At 35.5% G+C, this 24,880-nt stretch overlaps 1 protein-coding gene across 5 annotated transcripts in view; it reads left to right on the plus strand.

The window, feature by feature from the left end:
• CORO2A (coronin 2A) overlaps nucleotides 1-24,880 on the plus strand; it is a 373,363-nt gene that overhangs the window by 189,464 nt on the left and 159,019 nt on the right. For all 5 annotated transcript variants that reach the window (XM_053702692.1, XM_053702696.1, XM_053702694.1 and 2 more), the window contains exon 2: nucleotides 19,186-19,386. In XM_053702692.1, the coding sequence (XP_053558667.1) occupies nucleotides 19,186-19,386 (201 nt within the window). The remainder of the gene's footprint in view (nucleotides 1-19,185; nucleotides 19,387-24,880) is intronic.

Genomic DNA, 24,880 nt, shown 5'->3' on the forward strand with positions numbered 1-24,880 from the left:
GAATATGGGAGGGGTGGCACTTTAGGGCCCCGGCGCTCACTGCTCTTCACACCGGGACCTCAAAGGGACTCAGGGGGTATAAATTTGGATTTACAGTCAGGTTTGGCATGGTCCCCTTACCACTTGCCAATCGTTTCTAGGGGTGGTTCAAATGACTGGGGCTTCCACTTCCACACCCACGATGATCCTATCCAGCACCTATGCCATGTTCTCAAGTCATTCTTGGCTGTCCATTTTATGTGGCCCATCAACTGCTCTCTCTTCATTTCCAGCCTTATGGAACACCATGAGTCGTTATGGATTTCAAAATAGACCTGGCATTGGATAGAAGCTCAGAACTGAGAACACTGTCATTTCAACTCTTTTGGCTGTCCCTATATGACGATCTTTTGATCTTAGTCTCCCCTGAACAGCTATATAACTCTACTCTGTGGATGCCACGCAGTCAGTATATCCCTTGCATCAGAAAGGAGAGGTTGGTTAACTTAATGTATTTTGGAATGGTGACCCTGCTATTCGTTTAATACAATATATTCCAATATACCCTGTTGACTTTTTTAAAAGGTGGTTCATGTCCTGGTTGTTTTGTTTTATTAGGAGGACTATACATTACTAATCCTATATCTTCAGTTTATAGCTTCATCTACATTTATACTTGTTTGTTATAGTGCTTAGAATTTCTATGCTCTAATTTACTCAGAATCTCATATAATTACTAGGGATGGGTGAATGTTTCTAAAAATTCGAAATTTAAAACGAATTTTGATACATTTGTTCGTTCAAATCGAATTTCGAATGTTTATATAACATTCTAACATTCTATTTTCGAATTTTCATTTTCAAATTTTTCAATAAAATTCGAAAATATTTGTTCGAATAATAGAATGTTTAGCTATGTATTTATTCAATTTCGAAATGTAATATTCGAATGTGACATTCGAATTCGAATGTGACATTCAAATTTGAAATAGTATTTCTAGTCTACAACTGTGTTTAATAAATGTAAGATTTGAATTCAAATGCTACATTCGAATTCGAATGTCACATTCGAATTTGAAATAGTATTTCTAGTCTAATACTGTGTTTTAAATGTGATATTCGATTTGAATGTGATATTCGATTTGAATATCACATTCGAATTTGAAATAGTATTTCTAGTCTAATACTGTGTTTTAAATGTGATATTCGATTTATATGTGACATTCGAATTCGAAATAGTATTTCTAGTCTAATACTGTCTTTTATAAATGTAATATTCGAATGTGACATTCGAAATAGTGTTTCTAGTCTACAATTGTGTTTTATAAATGTAATATTTGAATTTGAATGTGATATTTGAATGTAACATTCGAATTCGAATGTGACATTCGAAAACTGTAAATAACATTTGAAAATCGAATTTTTAAGAATATTCGTTCTTATCAACATTCTATTATGTAAATCGAATTTCTACAATAACATTCGTTCTAACATTTGAATTCGGATATAAACGCATTCGCCCATCCCTAATAATTACTTGAATGATTACATGGTATTGATTGAGTCAGCAGTCACTACAATATATTTCTAAAAGATATTATATTATTTCCTTAAATGTATACCTAAATGTTGTGTATATTCTATATGTTGAACATGTCACTGACAGAATATTAACATAAGCACACTTTGCTCCAAAGCAGAGTAGTCATTCCCAATATTGTAGTCCCTACTTAAAGGGACAGTAAACACCAGAATTGTTTTTGTTTAAAAAGGTAGATAATCCCTTTATTACCCATTCCCCAATTTTACATAACCAACACAGTTATAATAATATACTTTTTACCTCTGTGATTACCTTGTATCTTTGCCTCTGCAAACTGCCCCCTTATTTCAGTTTTTTTTACTGACTTGCATTTTTAGCCAATCAGTGCTGACTCCTAAGAGCTTCACGTGCTTGAGCTCAATGTTATCTATATGAAACACATGAACTAACGCCCTCTAGTGGTGAAAAACTGTCAAAATGCTTTCAGATTAGAGGCAGTCTTCAAGGCCTAAGAAATTAGCATATAAACCTCCTAGATTTTGCTTTTAACTAAGAATACAAAGAGAACAAAGCAAAATTGGTAATAAAAGTAAAATTGGAAAGTTGTTTAAAATTACATGCCCTATTTAAATCATGAATTTTTTTTTCTTACTTTACTGTCCCTTTAACATTCAGCGCGTTTAGAGTAATCAATTTATCATTTTAATTTAACTCGTATTAATGCTATATAATGAGCTAAAGAATATATCTACTCACTTAATCTAGGCTTAATATGTACAGACAGGCCCTCTTAAGCAACTATTCTGGTTAACCATGGTGTTAAATATGGGTTTAGAGAGGAGCGCCAACTAAGGCAAGGTCTGGTGTGTGTGTGAGGGATGTGTTCACACTATGACAAATTGAAGCCCTATGTGAGGACTATAATTCTTACAATTGGCTTCAGAGGCTGTGATGGTTATAAGGCAGTTAAGAGTAAAATCTATAACACAATTTAATACAAACACAAATTATATCACTAGGCATGGATCCATGGTACATAAAAGCACATATATATAAAAACAATTCAATAACAATGATACGTAAAATATCAAGGGGAATATATCCCTCCAAGAGCAAGTGGCCCAAATCTTGGTCACTGAATAAATAATATGATAATGATACCGTTATACTATTGTGGATGTTAGAGTGGTAGATGTTAATAGACTTAACTACCCTCTACTCCATAGGTTTAAATCTATACAAAATGATGATACAGATGACTGGTAGATAAGTGTCTACAAATATGACAGATACAAAATTAAACAGATAATAATGCAGCAAAGAGTAAAAAATTATTGGTCATATGTGAAGAAAAAATAAAATAAAAGAAGGTTATCAAAAATTAAACTAGTGTGTACACAAACTAGTGTTGATCAAAAAATGATGACACAAAAAATATATAAAAAAATGTGGGTAATTATATATTTTTTGTGTCATCATTTTTTGAGATTATTTTTTGATCACTAGTTTGTGTACACACTAGTTTAATTTTTGATCACCTTTTATTTTATTTTTTCTTCACATATGACCAATAATTTTTTACTCTGCATTATTATCTGTTTAATTTTGTATCTGTCATATTTGTAGACACTTATCTACCAGTCATCTGTATCATCATTTTGTATAGATTTAAACCTATGGAGTAGAGGGTAGTTAAGTCTATTAACATCTACCACTCTAACATCCACAATAGTATAACAGTATCATTATCATATTATTTATTCAGTGACCAAGATTTGGGCCACTTGCTCTTGGAGGGATATATTCCCCTTGGTATTTTACATATCATTTTTATTGAATTGTTTTTTATATATGTGCTTTTATGTACCATGGATCCATGCCTAGTGATATAATTTGTGTTTATTAAATTGTGTTATAAATTTTACTCTTAACTGCCTTATAACCATCACAGCCTCTGAAGCCAATTGTAAGAATTATAGTCCTCACATAGGGCTTCAATTTGTCATAGTGTGAACACATCCCTCACACACACACCAGACCTTGCCTTAGTTGGCGCTCCTCTCTAAACCCATATTTAACAGTATTTCTATCTTTGGGTAGTGGGGGCCCACCTTAGATAGGAGCTATAGGTCCTATAAGCGCTGTGAGTACAAATATTTCTCTGATACTTTAACCATGGTGTTATGTCACATTTCTATAGCTAGTTCTGAGATGCCATTGAACTCTTGATATTTTTATGCCACAGTTATTTAACACTTGGGCGGCTGTATATAGTACTTAAATCCCAGAGCAACTCTTTGAGAAATGTGTACTTTTCAGCAAACTCAAATTTATATATATATCTATTTAAACTATGATCTTTATATCACATATGTGCGTTTCGTGTTATATAATTTCAAAGCAAAGGAAATTTTTTTTTCTTATTTCTTTACTTTGTTTTTCATTTACATTCTCTCTTGAAAATATGAGGTTCATCTTTCGAATGCTTAAACATTTCTGTGTGGCAACAGATTTGATTGTAAATATTTATCGATGCATTTGATATGTTCTTTTCTTTTTTTTTGTACCAGCATGTCAGTTGAAATATTGTTTCTGTTATTGAATATTAAACCTCAATAAACTGAATTAAAAAAAGAAAAGAAAAAAGAAAATATTTGAAGTAAAGTAAGGAACAGAATATTATAAATTAGTACTCTGCCGTCTATAATGTCCTTGGTAAATCATACTGTGTTCTTGTTATTAATGTGAAGAGGTATCAGAAGATGTGCTGCGCCCCATCCTAAAGCTCAGACCATATTGTGAGATTTGAGTGCTCTTGTTCCATATCAATCACTGAAGAAAAGGATGTTTTACATTTTTATGATTTTTTTTTCCCCCTCCAGTTCTGCTATTGTTGTTTGTCCAGCTTACTAACACATGAAGGCCAGGGGCCTTAAGGGCCGCATATAAATCTATGGTTATTAAACACACAATATTTCCTAAAAAGGTCCAATGGCACAGGGCCATATATATATATAAGTTTGCTGCTCTCCCTTCAAGAGGGCTCTTTTGAGTTGTGATCATCTTGTTTGCCAACCTACCACCAGATGTCCCCAAAGCACACATTTTTAGATCTTTTTTCCTAGGGCCACAAAAATGATGGCACACACTATTCGTTCTACTCTTTCTCAGGGTCGCAAAAACTAGTGCAGACGACCACAGGTGACTCATGACTTGCCAGTTGGCCATCCCTGTTGTAAAGCAAGGGAATAATTTGCAGGGAAGTACTGGATTATTTTCAGATGCGCTGTGTGTATGTATGTATATGTTTGTATATGTATATGTGTGTGTATATATGTATATATATATATATATATATATATATATATATATATATATAATACACCGTGTTCTCCACAGAAAATGTTGCCAGCCATGTGGTCTTTTGAAGTAGTCATAACATTTTCTGTTATTTATAAATGTTTCTTAAAGTGATGGTAAATCTTTGCGTTTCAAAAATGCTAGGATTTACCATTACAAAATAAAGTATACTTTCAAGGTGCCTTAATTTCACCGCAACTTCACTGCTTAGTTCAGTGGCTCTGATGGCCCACGGCACTGCTTCTTTTTTCAATGAGGTGATGTTTCCAACTATTAGCCAATAGCTGTGCAGTCCGATCTCCATTATGCTGTAGGCACGCACAGCTATTGGCTAACAGAGTTGCTAGACTCGGCAAAATAAAGGCACCTGTTCATCTGTAATTTAAAATACATTGATTTTGTTGTAGTTTGTATAAGAAATATTGAAAAATTTGAACATCTTATTTAGCTTAATATTAGCTTACATTTTTGCCGGGTGTGGGCAGTAAACTCAGACGAGTGGTGTGCCCATTAAATGTTGATTTATAAAATAAATACGTTTGTGTGTGTGTATTTTTCAGTGGGGCAGGGCTTTGAGCACTAACATTGGAAGATGGCAAGATCCATAATGATTTTCTACTTTATCTATGCTTGTTTGTTTAATCTAGAGAACATTCCAGTAAAGGGTAATAATACATTCTAAAGTGTAATAAATCATGCAAATTTAATGCATCTTAAAAAATGAATAATTAAAGGCTGTTGTTATAAAATATTTTTATGTCTGTGGCTTTGTCGTTTTATTTTTATAATCTTGTAGTGTTATCCTGCCGTTGGGCAATTTATTTTTAATTTTTGTTTTGCACTTAAACCATCCTATGAGCAGAAGAAATACTTATCAGTCAGAGATAAGCATTGCTCCTGGGAGATGAACTGCTGAGAACAAGAGGTCATGTTTACCTATAAGAGGTTTAGGAATGCAGCTTGATGGCATTGCAGTCAAGCCACACCTAAGTGCCAGTGGAGACTGCTGCCCGACATCTATGTATATATTGGGGTTGATTCAGGCGGAATGTTCTATATGAAATTAGTCAAATTCTTATTGTGACCATATCAGAGGAATTGGACAAACCACAAATGTCAAAGTTAAATTGCAGGTCAAGAAGGAAAATAATTAATGAACGTTTTATTGCTAACTTATTTGGCATATTTAAGTATTGTATGAGTTTTGTGATTTTGTATACCTTTAAATAATTTCAGTGTTTGATAAATGTTTCAGCAGTATAATATTTTAAAAAGGATTAATAACTACATTTTGTGTGTTTTTTTTCCATAAATGTAGCCATAGTACAAATATTGACAGAAACAAAGCAAACGATTACAGTAAACAAAATATTGATCAAAATGGTTGTCTGAGAATGAAGAGATCAATCCCGGACTAAAAATGCGTACAAAGAATCTCATTTTGTATTTAAAGTACAACGTTGCTTTTTATTGGAGTGTAGATTTTTCTTTCTTTCTATTTTTAGGGCTCTTAAATTTTACTGAAAAGGAAAGTTGGTTTGGTGTTAGCTGATTGCTTCATAGAGGCAGCCAAGGTTATCTGGGCCATTAGCTCTGTTTGAATTAATTAGCACTTTCTTTTGCTTTGTGGCAAGAAAGGAAGAAGATTTAGAGGTAAAGAAATGTTACCAAGAAATAAAAGATTTAGAAAGCAGGTGACGTCCAAGTAAAAGCTCACCGTATATATCAATACCTACATACAGTACATGGTATACTAAATGTAATGAGCAATACTAGAGCCCACAGCTTTTATTGACCATTAGGAGTAGCAATTCATCCATAGTTTTTGCTATAGACAAAGTAGGTAGGATATTTTTTTATTAGATATACAGATATAATTCCATTTATTTTATTACATCAGTTATCATTAGACCGATGGATCCTTAGTTAGGATCTGAATGCGGAAAAAGGCGGCCGCTCAATCTTTTCAGATTTATTCTTGTGAAGGTTCAACGCACTAAGATCTGGATTTGCACAAGAATAAGGAGCCTAAAGCTGTGGCGCCCTCTGTATTCGGATCCTAACAAAGGATCTGAATATATATCTAGTTATTATAAAAAAAACATGTGATAAAGCAAAATATCTAGTTGTTTTCAATGACCATTAAAGTGATGGTAAACTCTCCCCTTTTTAAAATCAGATCTGGAATGTAAGCGCTATTTTAGATGGGGTTTTATTCATTAGCTGTAATGAAGATGCACTATAACTTAGTTATTAATATAGATATGAAATTCAAATACCCCACGTTACACCACCCACTTCAAAAGTCAATTTTCCTGTCAGCTAAATGATTGAATCAATACTCTCCAATCAATGCTCTAGCTACAACAAAAGTGCCATATGGGGAGAGCGCTGATTGGACAACAATTCAATCTGTTAGCTCACAGAAAATGTTACTTTTGAAGTGGGCGGAGGAGCAATGCAGTATTTGAATTTCATATCTATATTAAAAAGCATGTTATACTGCATCTTCATTACAGCTAATGAATTAAACTTCATCTAAAATAGCGCTTACATTCCAGATCTGATTTTAAAAAGGGGAGAGTTTACCATCACTTTAATAAAGCATCATTTCATTACCTTGTGATTTATAAAGAAACCAAAGGACAAAAAAGAACAGTTATTTATTAGTCAGTACAGGATAGAGACAAAGCCACATCAAAGGGGCATTCAAAGCTTGTAGTATATGTGCACCACATTATAAAAGGTGTATACATAAAGCTTTTACATGCACTTAAAGGGGCAGTGAACACCATGTAATTTACAAGACATTTCTGTTGTCTTACTATAGAATAACATAATGGCACAGTCATAACAAGTTGTTTTACTACACATAACTAAAGGTTTTTATATTACAATTTCTAGATGTTTGTCCTTTTAATACGGTCATTATGTTAGTGAAACTTTTGCAAAGATTTGCTGTTGCACTCTTTTTGGATATCTATTTTAAATGTTTAGTTATTCATAATGAAACAACGTTGCAATATACAGGTATTATTACATTTGTCCCTTTTCATAAAATTTACCTCTGAAAATTGGAGAATTTTTGAATTCTTAGACGTTAAAATATACCCTGCTGGGGGGGCGTGTCCGACCACCGAATAAGATGGCTGCTGTTAAGTAGTGCTCCACCTTGTTGTGGTTATAAACGGCTGATTATTCTCTCTGAGACCTGCCGATCTGACTTTTCCTAAGGGATCTGTGATCATTACAACTCAGGGATCAGATCAATCTAACTCTCTCTGCCCAACAAGAACATGCAGACCTGATAAGGGAAGGTGCGTTACAGAGGCCTTGGAGCAGCCTATACCTTTCCTAACCCCCCCTTTTCATCGATCTAACGTATCGAACCAGTCAGCCTTTTGCGCTGAAGAAATTCCTCTCTCTGCTGCAAACTACATTTGAGGGGGGATAACATCTCCTATGAGATTACATCATGACAATGGAAGGCATACTTAGTGTTTTGGAGCAAATCCTGACGAACTTCGAAATTAGCTTTTGCGCCATGTTGCGAGAGACAGCTGTATCGCAGCTTTCTAGCAATTGTACTGCCGAACTTGGATTGGAAACTCACGCTCCCGATGCGGGCCTCCAGCAAAGTCCGGCTATGTCACTACAAAGCGAGGGGAGGATGTCATTCCCAGACCGAGGTATATGTGTCACACACAATGTGATCGATAATCGAGAGCAATCGGAACTTACACAGCAAGAGAGAGTAGGAACCGGGCTGAGCGCACTCCTGACAGGCACGGAGCTCCTACCTACCGCCCCTATATTCATTTCGCTGAAGCGTGGCCTTGTTGTTCATGATTACATTATGCTTCGTGAAGCAGCCTCCCCTAGAGACATTCTGAGAGTGGCAATGGGATGCGGAGTGAAAGTTAGCTATCCGATGCGATCCTGGAGATCCGGAGTAGGGTGATGTACATTCTTGGCAATACCGGACTGATACAAGGCCAACCATTTCTGCATGACTCTCCTAGTGCTATAATACGCAGCAGTTTATACTATGCAATGGACAGCTCCGGCTGAACTTTAATTGTAATATATTTAGTACCTGATTATATGACAGCCATTGTTATGATATATATGGTAGCACTTAACTAATGTTCTGCCTAACTGTATGCTGCTCCTAATATTATGGGTTTCTAGGATACTGATTTTGCCCGCCATTAAACCAGACTATAGCTAGAAGCATGCACTCTTTGGACATGAAATGGTCACATTAGGATCCCATATACAGATAATTCAGTACGTTAAAGCTGTCTAATTGTGGGTGTTTTGAGTTATAACTTTAGATTTGCCCTTCCCTGACATTCTAAATATTCATTTTTGGACATTAAGTTTATCATCGTATTATTCTCACTAATAAGTCCCATGTCCTCTTGCACTCTAGTATGTTTGTACTATATTATGATAATCTAATGTTGGTCTATACTGTATTGTTCCCTTGGTTTGATATATAGTTGATAGGGTTGGTAAATATAACATAATTGTGCACACAGAGCCACACATAAGGTACAACTAAAAAAATGAGGTTTCACTGTTATAATTATATTACAATATAGCATGCTGCTTATGCCTTTCCAAGCCATTATCTACTAGATACTGAACCCCTTAGAGTTAATTCTAATTTATGTGAATCTTCTTAGGCCCAAAAGAGGCTTATTGTACTAAGAGAGGAACTTACTGTAGAAATATATAAAATGGAGGTTTTTCTTTAATACCCAATATCTATAACATTGTGTGGAGGATTACATTACGCTATGGGTTAGTGTCTGACTTTGTTTCTTGTCAACTTTGTGTATGATTCTTTATATATATTGTTTACAATTTATAACCTCAATAAAAATTTACTTTAAAAAAAAAAAAAAAAAAAAAAAAAATATACCCTGCTGAGTCCTCAAGACTAACTTTGCTGCATATCTGTCTCTAATTGACTTTAGCTTATATTAATAAGTGCAAAACAATTCACTTTATAATAACATTATGACTGTGTCCAGCCGTGTTGTCTGCAGACTAAAGCTCAGATTGGCTACGCAAAATAAGGCAAATGGGAGGATGGAGTTTTGCTATTAATAATCAATTGCAGTAAAAATATGTTAGATTGTTTTAAAAATGTTTAGACTTGGCTGATATGTTATTCTACAGCAACACACCAGAAATGTCTTGTAGTTACAAGGTTTTTACTGTCTGTCAATTTAAGTAACAGTCACCTGCAGTTAAACAACAACAACAAAATTATATTTTGTTAGAATACAGGTATACCCTGCTCATACAGCGGGTTAGGGACCGGAGCCCCGCTGTAAAGTGAAAACCGCCTTAAAGTGAAACAAGGGAGATTTAGCTTTCTTTTCACTTGCCAGTGTGTTTAAAAACTTGAAAACATGTTTGAACTAACTAATATTAGGGGTGCAATAGTGCTATGTTTAGCTTAACACTAGCACAGCACAGTATTCAATTAGTATTCAATAAATACTGTACCTGTAAAATAGTGACAATTACTGTAGTACAATTTGCCAGAGTATAGCACTGAGACACAGATTGCACTGTAATGCTGTAAACAGAGTGAACTGCGCAAAACTAAATGGGCCCAGTCACTTTTCTCGCAATCTCACGAAGATTACAGCACTGTTTCAAAATCCTTGGAGGTTGAACTTCAGCTCCACAAAGCGCTGTATTAGTGAAGCGCTGTAAAGTGAGGTATACCTGTATATGTATCTGGGTCATTTGCATGAGATAAAGCAATTCTTATTTGTGTTTTCTATCATCCCATTGTTACACGGTAACCCCATAAATTAGGACATCAAGACGTTTCTCATCTGCTCTTTACGTAATCTCCTACAACAGCACCTACCTCATTCTCTTATAAGATTCAAAACCACCTTTGTGCTTTTTCCAATCTCATCCTACAACTTACAACAGAAAGGGAAAGAGCCAGAGCATGTAATACTTATCACACAATGCTAAAGCATATGCAATACTTATCACACACTGCTAGAGCATATGCAGTACTTATCACACACTGCTAGAGCATATGCAATACTTATCACACACTGCTAGAGCATATGCAATACTTATCACACAATGCTAAAGCATATGCAATACTTATCACACACTGCTAGAGCATATGCAATACTTATCACACACTGCTAGAGCATATGCAATACTTATCACACACTGCTAGAGCATATGCAATACTTATCAGACAATGCTAGAGCATATTCAATACTTATCACACACTGCTAGAGCATATGCAATACTTATTACACAATGCTAGAGCATATGCAATACTTATCACACACTGCTAGAGCATATGCAGTACTTATCACACACTGCTAGTGCTTATGTAATACTTATCACACACTGCTAGAGCATATGCACTAATCACACACTGCTAGAGCATATGCAATATTTATCTCACACTGCTAGAGCATATGTAATACTTATCACACACTGCTAGAGCATATGCAATACTTATCAGACACTGCTAGAGCATATGCAATACTTATCACACACTGCTAGAGCATATGCAATACTTATCACACAATGCTAGAGCATATGTAATACTTATCACACAATGCTAGAGCATATGTAATACTTATCACACACTGCTAGAGCATATGCAATACTTATCACACAATGCTAGAGCATATGCAATACTTATCACACACTGCTAGAGCATATGCAATATTTATCTCACACTGCTAGAGCATATGTAATACTTATCACACACTGCTAGAGGATATGCAATACTTATCACACACTGCTAGAGCATATGTAATACTTATCACACACTGCTAGAGGATATGCAATACTTATCTCACACTGCTAGAGCATATGCAATACTTATCACACACTGCTAGAGCATATGCAATACTTATCACACACTGCTAGAGCATATGTAATACTTATCACACACTGCTAGAGCATATGTAATACTTATCACACAATGCTAGAGCATATGCAATACTTATCACACAATGCTAGAGCATATGCAATACTTATCACACACTGCTAGAGCATATGCAGTAATTATCACACACTGCTAGTGCTTATGTAATACTTATCACACACTGCTAGAGCATATGCACTAATCACACACTGCTAAAGCATATGCACTAATCACACACTGCTAGAGCATATGCAATATTTATCTCACACTGCTAGAGCATATGTAATACTTATCACACAATGCTAGAGCATATGTAATACTTATCACACACTGCTAGAGCATATGCAATACTTATCAGACACTGCTAGAGCATATGTAATACTTATCACACAATGCTAGTGCTTATGCAATACTTATCACACACTGCTAGAGCATATGTAATACTTATCACACAATGCTAGAGCATATGCAATACTTATCACACACTGCTAGAGCATATGCAATACTTATCACACACTGCTAGAGCATATGTAATACTTATCACACACTGCTAGAGCATATGTAATACTTATCAAACACTGCTAGAGCATATGTAATACTTATCACACACTGCTAGAGCATATGCAATACTTATCACACACTGCTAGAGCATATGCAATACTTATCACACACTGCTAGAGCATATGTAATACTTATCACACACTGCTAGAGCATATGCAATACTTATCACACACTGCTAGAGCATATGTAATACTTATCACACACTACTAGAGCATATGTAATACTTATCTCACACTGCTAGAGCATATGCAGTACTTATCACATACGGCTAGAGCATATGCAGTACTTATCACATACGGCTAGAGCATATGTAATACTTATCACACACTGCTAGAGCATATGCAATACTTATCACACACTGCTAGAGCATATGTAATACTTATCACACACTACTAGAGCATATGTAATACTTATCTCACACTGCTAGAGCATATGCAGTACTTATCACATACGGCTAGAGCATATGCAGTACTTATCACATACGGCTAGAGCATATGTAATACTTATCTCACACTGCTAGAGATTATGTAATACTTATCACGCACTGCTAGAGCATATGCAATACTTATCACACACTGCTAGTGCTTCTGTAATACTTATCTCACACTGCTAGAGCATATGTAATACGTTATCACACACTGCTAGAGCATATGTAATACTTATCACACACTGCTAGAGCATATGCAATACTTATCTCACACTGCTAGTGCATATGTAATACTTATCTCACACTGCTAGAGCATATGTAATACTTATCTCACACTGCTAGAGCATATGTAATACTTATCTCACACTGCTAGAGCATATGCAATACTTATCACACACTGCTAGAGGATATGCAATACTTATCTCACACTGCTAGAGCATATGCAATACTTATCACACACTGCTAGAGCATATGCAATACTTATCACACAATGCTAGAGCATATGTAATACTTATCACACAATGCTAGAGCATATGTAATACTTATCACACACTGCTAGAGCATATGCAATACTTATCACACAATGCTAGAGCATATGCAATACTTATCACACACTGCTAGAGCATATGCAATATTTATCTCACACTGCTAGAGCATATGTAATACTTATCACACACTGCTAGAGGATATGCAATACTTATCTCACACTGCTAGAGCATATGTAATACTTATCACACACTGCTAGAGGATATGCAATACTTATCTCACACTGCTAGAGCATATGCAATACTTATCACACACTGCTAGAGCATATGCAATACTTATCACACACTGCTAGAGCATATGTAATACTTATCACACACTGCTAGAGCATATGTAATACTTATCACACAATGCTAGAGCATATGCAATACTTATCACACAATGCTAGAGCATATGCAATACTTATCACACACTGCTAGAGCATATGCAGTAATTATCACACACTGCTAGTGCTTATGTAATACTTATCACACACTGCTAGAGCATATGCACTAATCACACACTGCTAGAGCATATGCACTAATCACACACTGCTAGAGCATATGCAATATTTATCTCACACTGCTAGAGCATATGTAATACTTATCACACAATGCTAGAGCATATGTAATACTTATCACACACTGCTAGAGCATATGCAATACTTATCAGACACTGCTAGAGCATATGTAATACTTATCACACAATGCTAGTGCTTATGCAATACTTATCACACACTGCTAGAGCATATGTAATACTTATCACACACTGCTAGAGCATATGTAATACTTATCACACAATGCTAGTGCTTATGCAATACTTATCACACACTGCTAGAGCATATGTAATACTTATCACACAATGCTAGAGCATATGCAATACTTATCACACACTGCTAGAGCATATGTAATACTTATCACACACTGCTAGAGCATATGTAATACTTATCAAACACTGCTAGAGCATATGTAATACTTATCACACACTGCTAGAGCATATGTAATACTTATCAAACACTGCTAGAGCATATGTAATACTTATCACACACTGCTAGAGCATATGCAATACTTATCACACACTGCTAGAGCATATGCAATACTTATCACACACTGCTAGAGCATATGTAATACTTATCACACACTGCTAGAGCATATGCAATACTTATCACACACTGCTAGAGCATATGTAATACTTATCACACACTACTAGAGCATATGTAATACTTATCTCACACTGCTAGAGCATATGCAGTACTTATCACATACGGCTAGAGCATATGCAGTACTTATCACATACGGCTAGAGCATATGTAATACTTATCTCACACTGCTAGAGATTATGTAATACTTATCACGCACTGCTAGAGCATATGCAATACTTATCACACACTGCTAGTGCTTCTGTAATACTTATCTCACACTGCTAGAGCATATGTAATACGTTATCACACACTGCTAGAGCATATGCAATACTTATCACACACTGCTAGAGCATATGCAATACTTATCACACACTGCTAGAGCATATGCAATACTTATCACACACTGCTAGAGCATATGTAATACTTATCACACACTGCTAGAGCATATGTAATACTTATCACACACTGCTAGAGCATATGCAATACTTATCTCACACTGCTAGTGCATATGTAATACTTATCTCACACTGCTAGAGCATATGTAATACTTATCTCACACTGCTAGAGCATATGCAATACTTATCACACACTGCTAGAGCATATGTAATACTTATCACACACTACTAGAGCATATGTAATACTTATCTCACACTGCTAGAGCATATGCAGTACTTATCACACACTGCTAGAGGATATGCAATACTTATCTCACACTGCTAGAGCATATGCAATACTTATCACACACTGCTAGAGCATATGCAATACTTATCACACACTGCTAGAGCATATGTAATACTTATCACACACTGCTAGAGCATATGCAATACTTATCTCACACTGCTAGAGCATATGTAATACTTATCTCACACTGCTAGAGCATATGCAATACTTATCACACACTGCTAGAGCATATGCAATACTTATCACACAATGCTAGAGCATATGTAATACTTATCACACACTGCTAGAGCATATGCAATACTTATCAGACAATGCTAGAGCATATTCAATACTTATCACACACTGCTAGAGCATATGCAATACTTATCACACAATGCTAGAGCATATGCAATACTTATCACACAATGCTAGAGCATATGCAATACTTATCACACACTGCTAGAGCATATGCAGTAATTATCACACACTGCTAGTGCTTATGTAATACTTATCACACACTGCTAGAGCATATGCACTAATCACACACTGCTAGAGCATATGCACTAATCACACACTGCTAGAGCATATGCAATATTTATCTCACACTGCTAGAGCATATGTAATACTTATCACACAATGCTAGAGCATATGTAATACTTATCACACACTGCTAGAGCATATGCAATACTTATCAGACACTGCTAGAGCATATGCAATACTTATCAGACACTGCTAGAGCATATGCAATACTTATCAGACACTGCTAGAGCATATGCAATACTTATCACACACTGCTAGAGCATATGTAATACTTATCACACAATGCTAGAGCATATGTAATACTTATCACACACTGCTAGAGCATATGCAATACTTATCACACAATGCTAGAGCATATGCAATACTTATCACACACTGCTAGAGCATATGCAATACTTATCACACACTGCTAGAGCATATGCAATACTTATCACACACTGCTAGAGCATATGTAATACTTATCACACACTGCTAGAGCATATGTAATACTTATCACACACTGCTAGAGCATATGCAATACTTATCTCACACTGCTAGTGCATATGTAATACTTATCTCACACTGCTAGAGCATATGTAATACTTATCTCACACTGCTAGAGCATATGCAATACTTATCTCACACTGCTAGAGCATATGCAATACTTATCTCACACTGCTAGAGCATATGTAATACTTATCTCACACTGCTAGAGCATATGTAATACTTATCTCACACTGCTAGAGCATATGCAATATTTATCACACACTGCTAGAGCATATGTAATACTTATCTCACACTGCTAGAGCATATGTAATACTTATCTCACACTGCTAGAGCATATGCAATACTTATCTCACACTGCTAGAGCATATGCAATATTTATCACACACTGCTAGAGCATATGTAATACTTATCTCACACTGCTAGAGCATATGCAATATTTATCACACACTGCTAGAGCATATGTAATACTTATCTCACACTGCTAGAGCATATGCAATATTTATCACACACTGCTAGAGCATATGTAATACTTATCTCACACTGCTAGAGCATATGCAATACTTATCTCACACTGCTAGAGCATATGTAATACTTATCTCACACTGCTAGAGCATATGTAATACTTATCACAGACTGCTAGAGCATATGCAGTACTTATCACACACTGCTAGAGCATGTAATACTTATCACACTGCTAGAGCATATGTAATACTTATCTCACACTGCTAGAGCATATGCAATACTTATCTCACACTGCTAGAGCATATGTAATACTTATCTCACACTGCTAGAGCATATGCAATACTTATCTCACACTGCTAGAGCATATGTAATACTTATCTCACACTGCTAGAGCATATGTAATACTTATCTCACACTGCTAGAGCATATGTAATACTTATCACACACTGCTAGAGCATATGCAGTACTTATCACACACTGCTAGAGCATGTAATACTTATCACACTGCTAGAGCATATGTAATACTTATCTCACACTGCTAGAGCATATGCAATACTTATCTCACACTGCTAGAGCATATGTAATACTTATCACACACTGCTAGAGCATATGTAATACTTATCTCACACTGCTAGAGCATATGTAATACTTATCTCACACTGCTAGAGCATATGCAATATTTATCACACACTGCTAGAGCATATGTAATACTTATCTCACACTGCTAGAGCATATGTAATACTTATCTCACACTGCTAGAGCATATGCAATACTTATCTCACACTGCTAGAGCATATGTAATACTTATCACACACTGCTAGAGCATATGTAATACTTATCTCACACTGCTAGAGCATATGTAATACTTATCTCACACTGCTAGAGCATATGTAATACTTATCTCACACTGCTAGAGCTTATGCAGTACTTATCACACACTGCTAGAGCATATGTAATACTTATCTCACACTGCTAGAGCATATGTAATACTTATCACACACTGCTAGAGCATATGCAGTACTTATCACACACTGCTAGAGCATGTAATACTTATCACACACTGCTAGAGCATATGTAATACTTATCACACACTGCTAGAGCATGTAATACTTATCACACACTGCTAGAGCATATGTAATACTTATCTCACACTGCTAGAGCATATGCAGTACTTATCACACACTGCTAGAGCATGTAATACTTATCACACTGCTAGAGCATATGCACTACATATCACACACTGCTAGAGCATATGCACTACATATCACACACTGCTTGCTTTATTACAGAATCAGCTGTAATAGAGCTTGACTTTGATGACTACTGCTAATGTTTCAGTAAGCCTGTTCTGTAATGTCTTAATGTAAAAGCTGGCACTGTTTCAATTCAGCAGATTTCATATTTTACTTCCAGATGACCTCTGTGGTACACTAGCAGTTAAATAAAATAATGACTTACAATAAATCTCTACATTACATTTTTTTTTACTCTCCTTTCCTCCTGTAAGAACATAATTAGCAGTAAAAATAGTATGGATTCCTCTGAGGAGTGAAGACATGATTGTATCATAACATTTATATAGCGGTTACCATAGAAATAAGCTTTTACATTCCAGTGTCATACAAAGCATTGAGTGTAAAATTGGATAACTGTAAAACTGTTAAGGTGTATTATGTTTGCCCTTTTAAGAAGATAGATTTAATATTTTAGACTATTCCCTTCCATTTTGGAGATGTTTGAACCAGGCTTTTATCCACCATTTATAGCAGATTCTCCCCATTTGATTATTAAACTGAATAATAAGCACATCAGCAGAAAATAAAATTTATATTATTTTTATGGCTTTGATTTTTATTTGGTTATTTTTAAACTTCGTTTGATGTCTGAGATAAAAATGAAAACCTGATGTCCTCTTCATATACAGAATAGTACTGTTCTTTTAGTTGCTTTAAAAGAATGAACTTCCTTAAAGGGACAGTTCACCCAAAAAATTCTCCCCTTTAAATTGTTCCCAATGATCCATTTTACCTGCTGTAGTGTATTGAATTGTTTACAAGTAGCTACTTTACCCCTATTTCAGCATATGAAAAAGCTGATTTAGCCTGTGGTATCACAACCTATACTAACAAATTTGATACTGGAGTATATGCTATTGACAGACTATGTAAACACAGCCAGCAGAAGAAATTACACTCTCAGTGGGTTGCACGATAGTTTAAATAATAAAATGTTAATTTTCCATTGTTCTTTCTAAGTATTGAGCTTTGCTTTACAAACAGATACAAGATAAGGAAGCAAGTCTGTATACATAAAAGTGATAACATAATGAGATCTGATATTACCTGAAGCCCAACCCATTGTAATAGGCTGTGGTTTAAAAGCACAAAACTAGCTAATTCATATACACAAATAAACCTGAAAATGCAATTTCTCAAACATTTTATACTCTGCAGCTGGTATAACAAGTCATTGAAAATACAATAATTGGAAAACAAGTTTACGGTGTACTGTCCCTTTAAATGCAAACTTTCCTGTACTAACATTTATTTTTTATTTTTACTTTTTTGTAGATGTCATGGCAGCCTCAATATCGAAGCTCAAAGTATCGCCATGTCTTCGGTAAACCTGCAAGTAAGGAGAGCTGCTATGACTGTGTCCCTATCACAAGGAGCGTACACGACAACCATTTCTGTGCTGTAAATCCAAATTTTATTGCTGTGGTGACGGAATGTGCCGGTGGCGGAGCTTTCCTGGTTATACCACTACAACAGGTATTGTGAGGCGTTTTCTTCCTTTCTTGCCAGATAACCACCATTATTTACTTTCCTTTGCCTCTCTGTATAGACCATATCTATATTGCACTGTTAAGTGCCATTATATTGTGAAAGTAGTCATACGTCAACCATACGTTTTTCTTGGAACTAAAAAAAATGGATGGTTTTATATTGACCTATGTAGATTTAAAAAAAAAAAAAATTTAGAAGCCTGAGGTAAAAAATGTATGAGCTGTTGTTCCATTTTTCCTTGCACTAAACCATTGTCTAATAGATGTGTAAATGTTTATTTGTCTATATATTATAATGATTTTTAAAGGGACACTCAAGTAAAAATAAACTTTAATGATTTAGATAGAGCATGCAGTTTTAAGACGCTTTCCAATTTACTTCCATTATCAAATTTTGCACAGTCTATTTATATTCACACTTTCTGGGGAACAAGTATTTTGGCTAAGGCTAACAAGGGCAGCCGGTTTAGGGGAGCAGCAGATTTTGAGAAGTAGTTTTGATGGAATTAAGGATTCGTACTCCTATGTTCTCCACATTTGTTTTATTGTTTTAGGAATCAATGATCCATGGCGGGGTTGGTTTTATTTAAATCAAATTAATTTAAATCCCTATTTAAATCACTAGTCGGTAAGACCCCTGTTCTTTTGGGGTTTTTTTTACATAAGTTTCATGAATGATTTAGTTATATACCATTAGAAATGCATAGATACTTATGAAATTATTGGGGGTGAACTATCTCCAGTTTAATAGGTTAAAGTGATACTAAACCCACATTTTTATTTAAAAAGTAGGAATGTAAAGATTAGGAGCCTGCCCATTTTAGGTTCAGCAGCCTTGATAGCACTTGCTTATCGGTGGCTACATTTAGCCACCAATAATCAAGCGTAACCCAGGTTCTGAAACACACATTATATATATTTTTTTCAAGCTTAAAGGGACAGTATAGACTAATTTTCATCTATCTGCATGTAATAGACACTACTAGAATAATATGCACAGATACTGATCTAAAAATCCATTATAAAACCATTTAAAAACTTACTTAGAAGCTCCTAGTTTAACACTGTTGAAAAGATTAGCTGGAACACCCACTAAAAGTGGTTCTATAGCAAAAAAAGCAGACCCTCCCCTGCTTCCTCTGCATATGAAAAGACTCTTTACACAAACAGGAGTAGGGATGGGCGAATGTTTGTAAAAATTTGAAATTTAAAACAAATTTTGATACATTTGTTCGTTCAAATCGAATTTCGAATGTTTATATAACATTCTAACATTCTATTTTCGAATTTTTGTTTTCAAATTTTTCAATAAAATTCGAAATATTCGTTTGAATAATAGAATGTTTAGCTATGTATTCATTCAATTTAGAAATGTAATATTCGAATTTGAATGTGACATTCGAATGTGACATTCAAGTTTGAAATAGTATTTCTAGTCTACAACTGTGTTTAATAAATGTAATATTCGAATTCAAATGCTACATTCAAATTCGAATGTCACATTTGAATTTGAAATAGTATTTCTAGTCTAATACTGTGTTTTAAATGTGATATTCGATTTGAATGTGATATTAGATTCGAATGGGACATTCGAATTCAAAATAGTATTTCTAGTCTAATACTGTGTTTTATAAATGTAATATTCAAATTCGAATGTGACATTCGATTTGAATGTGATATTTAAAATAGTGTTTCTAGTCTACAATTGTGTTTTATAAATGTAATATTCGAATTCGAATGTGACATTCGAATGTAACATTCGAATTATTTAAGTTAACAAAATGAATGTAAATGTTTAACTAAAATGCAGTATTTCTTTCATGTAATTAGCAAGAGTCTATGAGCTAGTGACGTATGGGATATACATTCCTACCAGGAGGGGCAAAGTTTCCCAAACCTCAAAATGCCTATAAATACACCCTTCACCACACCCACAATTCAGTTTTACAAACTTTGCCTCCTATGGAGGTGGTGAAGTAAGTTTGTGCTAGATTCTACGTTGATATGCGCTCCGCAGCAAGTTGGAGCCCGGTTTTCCTCTCAGCGTGCAGTGAATGTCAGAGGGATGTGAGGAGAGTATTGCCTATTTGAATGCAGTGATCTCCTTCTACGGGGTCTATTTCATAGGTTCTCTGTTATCGGTCGTAGAGATTCATCTCTTACCTCCCTTTTCAGATCGACGATATACTCTTATTTATATACCATTACCTCTACTGATTCTCGTTTCAGTACTGGTTTGGCTTTCTACAAACATGTAGATGAGTGTCCTGGGGTAAGTAAATCTTATTTTCTGTGACACTCTAAGCTATGGTTGGGCACTTTGTTTATAAAGTTCTAAATATATGTATTCAAACATTTATTTGCCTTGACTCAGAATGTTCAACATTCCTTATTTTCAGACAGTCAGTTTCATATTTGGGATAATGCATTTGAATTAATCATTTTTTCTTACCTTCAAAAATTTGACTCTTTTTTCCCTGTGGGCTGTTAGGCTCGCGGGGGCTGAAAATGCTTCATTTTATTGCGTCATTCTTGGCGCTGACTTTTTTGGCGCAAAAAATCTTTTCCGCTTCCGGCGTCATACGTGTCGCCGGAAGTTGCGTCATTTTTTGACGTTATTTTGCGCCAAAAAATGTCGGCGTTCCGGAAGTGGCGTCATTTTTGGCGCCAAAAGCATTTAGGCGCCAAATAATGTGGGCGTCTTATTTGGCGCTAAAAAAATTTGGGCGTCGCTTTTGTCTCCACATTATTTATTTAAGTCTCATTTTTCATTGCTTCTGGTTGCTAGAAGCTTGTTCTTTGGCATTTTTTCCCATTCCTGAAACTGTCATTTAAGGAATTTGATCAATTTTGCTTTATATGTTGTTTTTTCTCTTACATATTGCAAGATGTCTCACGTTGCATCTGAGTCAGAAGATACTTCAGGAAAATCGCTGTCTAGGGCTGGACCTACCAAAGCTAAGTGTATCTGCTGTAAACTTTTGGTAGCTATTCCTCCGGCTGTTGTTTGTATTAATTGTCATGACAAACTTGTTAATGCAGATAATATTTCCTTTAGTAAAGTACCATTGCCTGCTGCAGTTCCTTCAACATCTAAGGTGCAGAATGTTCCTGATAACATAAGAGATTTTGTTTCTGAATCCATCAAGAAGGCTATGTCTGTTATTCCTCCTTCTAGTAAACATAAAAAATCTTTTAAAAATTCTCTCCCTACAGATGAATTTTTAAATGAACATCATCATTCTGATTCTGATGATTCTTCTGGTTCAGAGGATTCTGTCTCAGAGATTGATGCTGATAAATCTTCATATTTATTTAAAATGGAATTTATTCGTTCTTTACTTAAAGAAGTACTAATTGCTTTAGAAATAGAGGATTCTGGTCCTCTTGATACTAATTCTAAACGTTTAGATAAGGTATTTAAATCTCCTGTGGTTATTCCAGAAGTTTTTCCTGTTCCTAATGCTATTTCTGAAGTAATTTCCAAAGAATGGGATAAATTGGGTAATTCATTTACTCCTTCTAAACGTTTTAAGCGATTATATCCTGTGCCGTCTGACAGATTAGAATTTTGGGACAAAATCCCTAGAGTTGATGGGGCTATTTCTACCCTTGCTAAACGTACTACTATTCCTACGTCAGATGGTACTTCCTTTAAGGATCCTTTAGATAGGAAAATTGAATCCTTTCTAAGAAAAGCTTATCTGTGTTCAGGTAATCTTCTTAGACCTGCTATATCATTGGCTGATGTTGCTGCAGCTTCAACTTTTTGGTTGGAAACCTTAGCGCAACAAGTAACAGATCATGATTCTCATAATATTATTATTCTTCTTCAGCATGCTAATAATTTTATCTGTGATGCCATTTTTTGATATTATTAGAGTTGATGTCAGGTTTATGTCTCTAGCTATTTTAGCTAGAAGAGCTTTATGGCTTAAGACTTGGAATGCTGATATGCCTTCTAAATCAACTCTACTTTCCATTTCTTTCCAGGGTAATAAATTATTTGGTTCTCAGTTGGATTCTATTATCTCAACTGTTACTGGTGGGAAAGGAACTTTTTTACCACAGGATAAAAAATCTAAGGGTAAAAACAGGGCTAATAATCGTTTTCGTTCCTTTCGTTTCAACAAAGAACAAAAGCCTGATCCTTCATCCTCAGGAGCAGTTTCAGTTTGGAAACCATCTCCAGTCTGGAATAAATCCAAGCCTGCTAGAAAGGCAAAGCCTGCTTCTAAGTCCACATGAAGGTGCGGCCCTCATTCCAGCTCAGCTGGTAGGGGGCAGGTTACGTTTTTTCAAAGAAATTTGGTTCAATTCTGTTCACAATCTTTGGATTCAGAATATTGTTTCAGAAGGGTACAGAATTGGTTTCAAGATGAGACCTCCTGCAAAGAGATTTTTTCTTTCCCGTGTCCCAGTAAATCCAGTGAAAGCTCAAGCATTTCTGAATTGTGTTTCAGATCTAGAGTTGGCTGGAGTAATTATGTCAGTTCCAGTTCCGGAACAGGGGATGGGGTTTTATTCAAATCTCTTCATTGTACCAAAGAAGGAGAATTCCTTCAGACCAGTTCTGGATCTAAAAATATTGAATCGTTATGTAAGGATACCTACGTTCAAAATGGTAACTGTAAGGACTATCTTGCCTTTTGTTGAGCAAGGGCATTATATGTCCACGATAGATTTACAGGATGCATATCTGCATATTCCGATTCATCCAGATCATTATCAGTTCCTGAGATTCTCTTTTCTGGACAAGCATTACCAGTTTGTGGCTCTGCCGTTTGGCCTAGCTACAGCTCCAAGAATTTTTACAAAGGTTCTCGGTGCCCTTCTGTCTGTAATCAGAGAACAGGGTATTGTGGTATTTCCTTATTTGGACGATATCTTGGTACTTGCTCAGTCTTTACATTTAGCAGAATCTCATACGAATCGACTTGTGTTGTTTCTTCAAGATCATGGTTGGAGGATCAATTTACCAAAAAGTTCATTGATTCCTCAGACAAGGGTGACCTTTCTGGGTTTCCAGATAGATTCAGTGTCCATGACTCTGTCTTTAACAGACAAGAGACGTCTAAAATTGATTTCAGCTTGTCGAAACCTTCAGTCACAATCATTCCCTTCGGTAGCCTTATGCATGGAAATTCTAGGTCTTATGACTGCTGCATCGGACGCGATCCCCTTTGCTCGTTTTCACATGCGACCTCTACAGCTCTGTATGCTGAATCAATGGTGCAAGGATTACACAAAGATATCTCAAATAATATCTTTAAAACCGATTGTACGACACTCTCTAACGTGGTGGACAGATCACCATCGTTTAATTCAGGGGGCTTCTTTTGTGCTTCCGACCTGGACTGTAATTTCAACAGATGCAAGTCTCACGGGTTGGGGAGCTGTGTGGGGATCTCTGACGGCACAAGGAGTTTGGGAATCTCAGGAGGTGAGATTACCGATCAATATTTTGGAACTCCGTGCAA

The sequence above is a fragment of the Bombina bombina genome, chromosome 2 (assembly GCF_027579735.1).
Source record: "Bombina bombina isolate aBomBom1 chromosome 2, aBomBom1.pri, whole genome shotgun sequence".
Classification (NCBI taxonomy): Eukaryota; Metazoa; Chordata; class Amphibia; order Anura; family Bombinatoridae; genus Bombina; species Bombina bombina.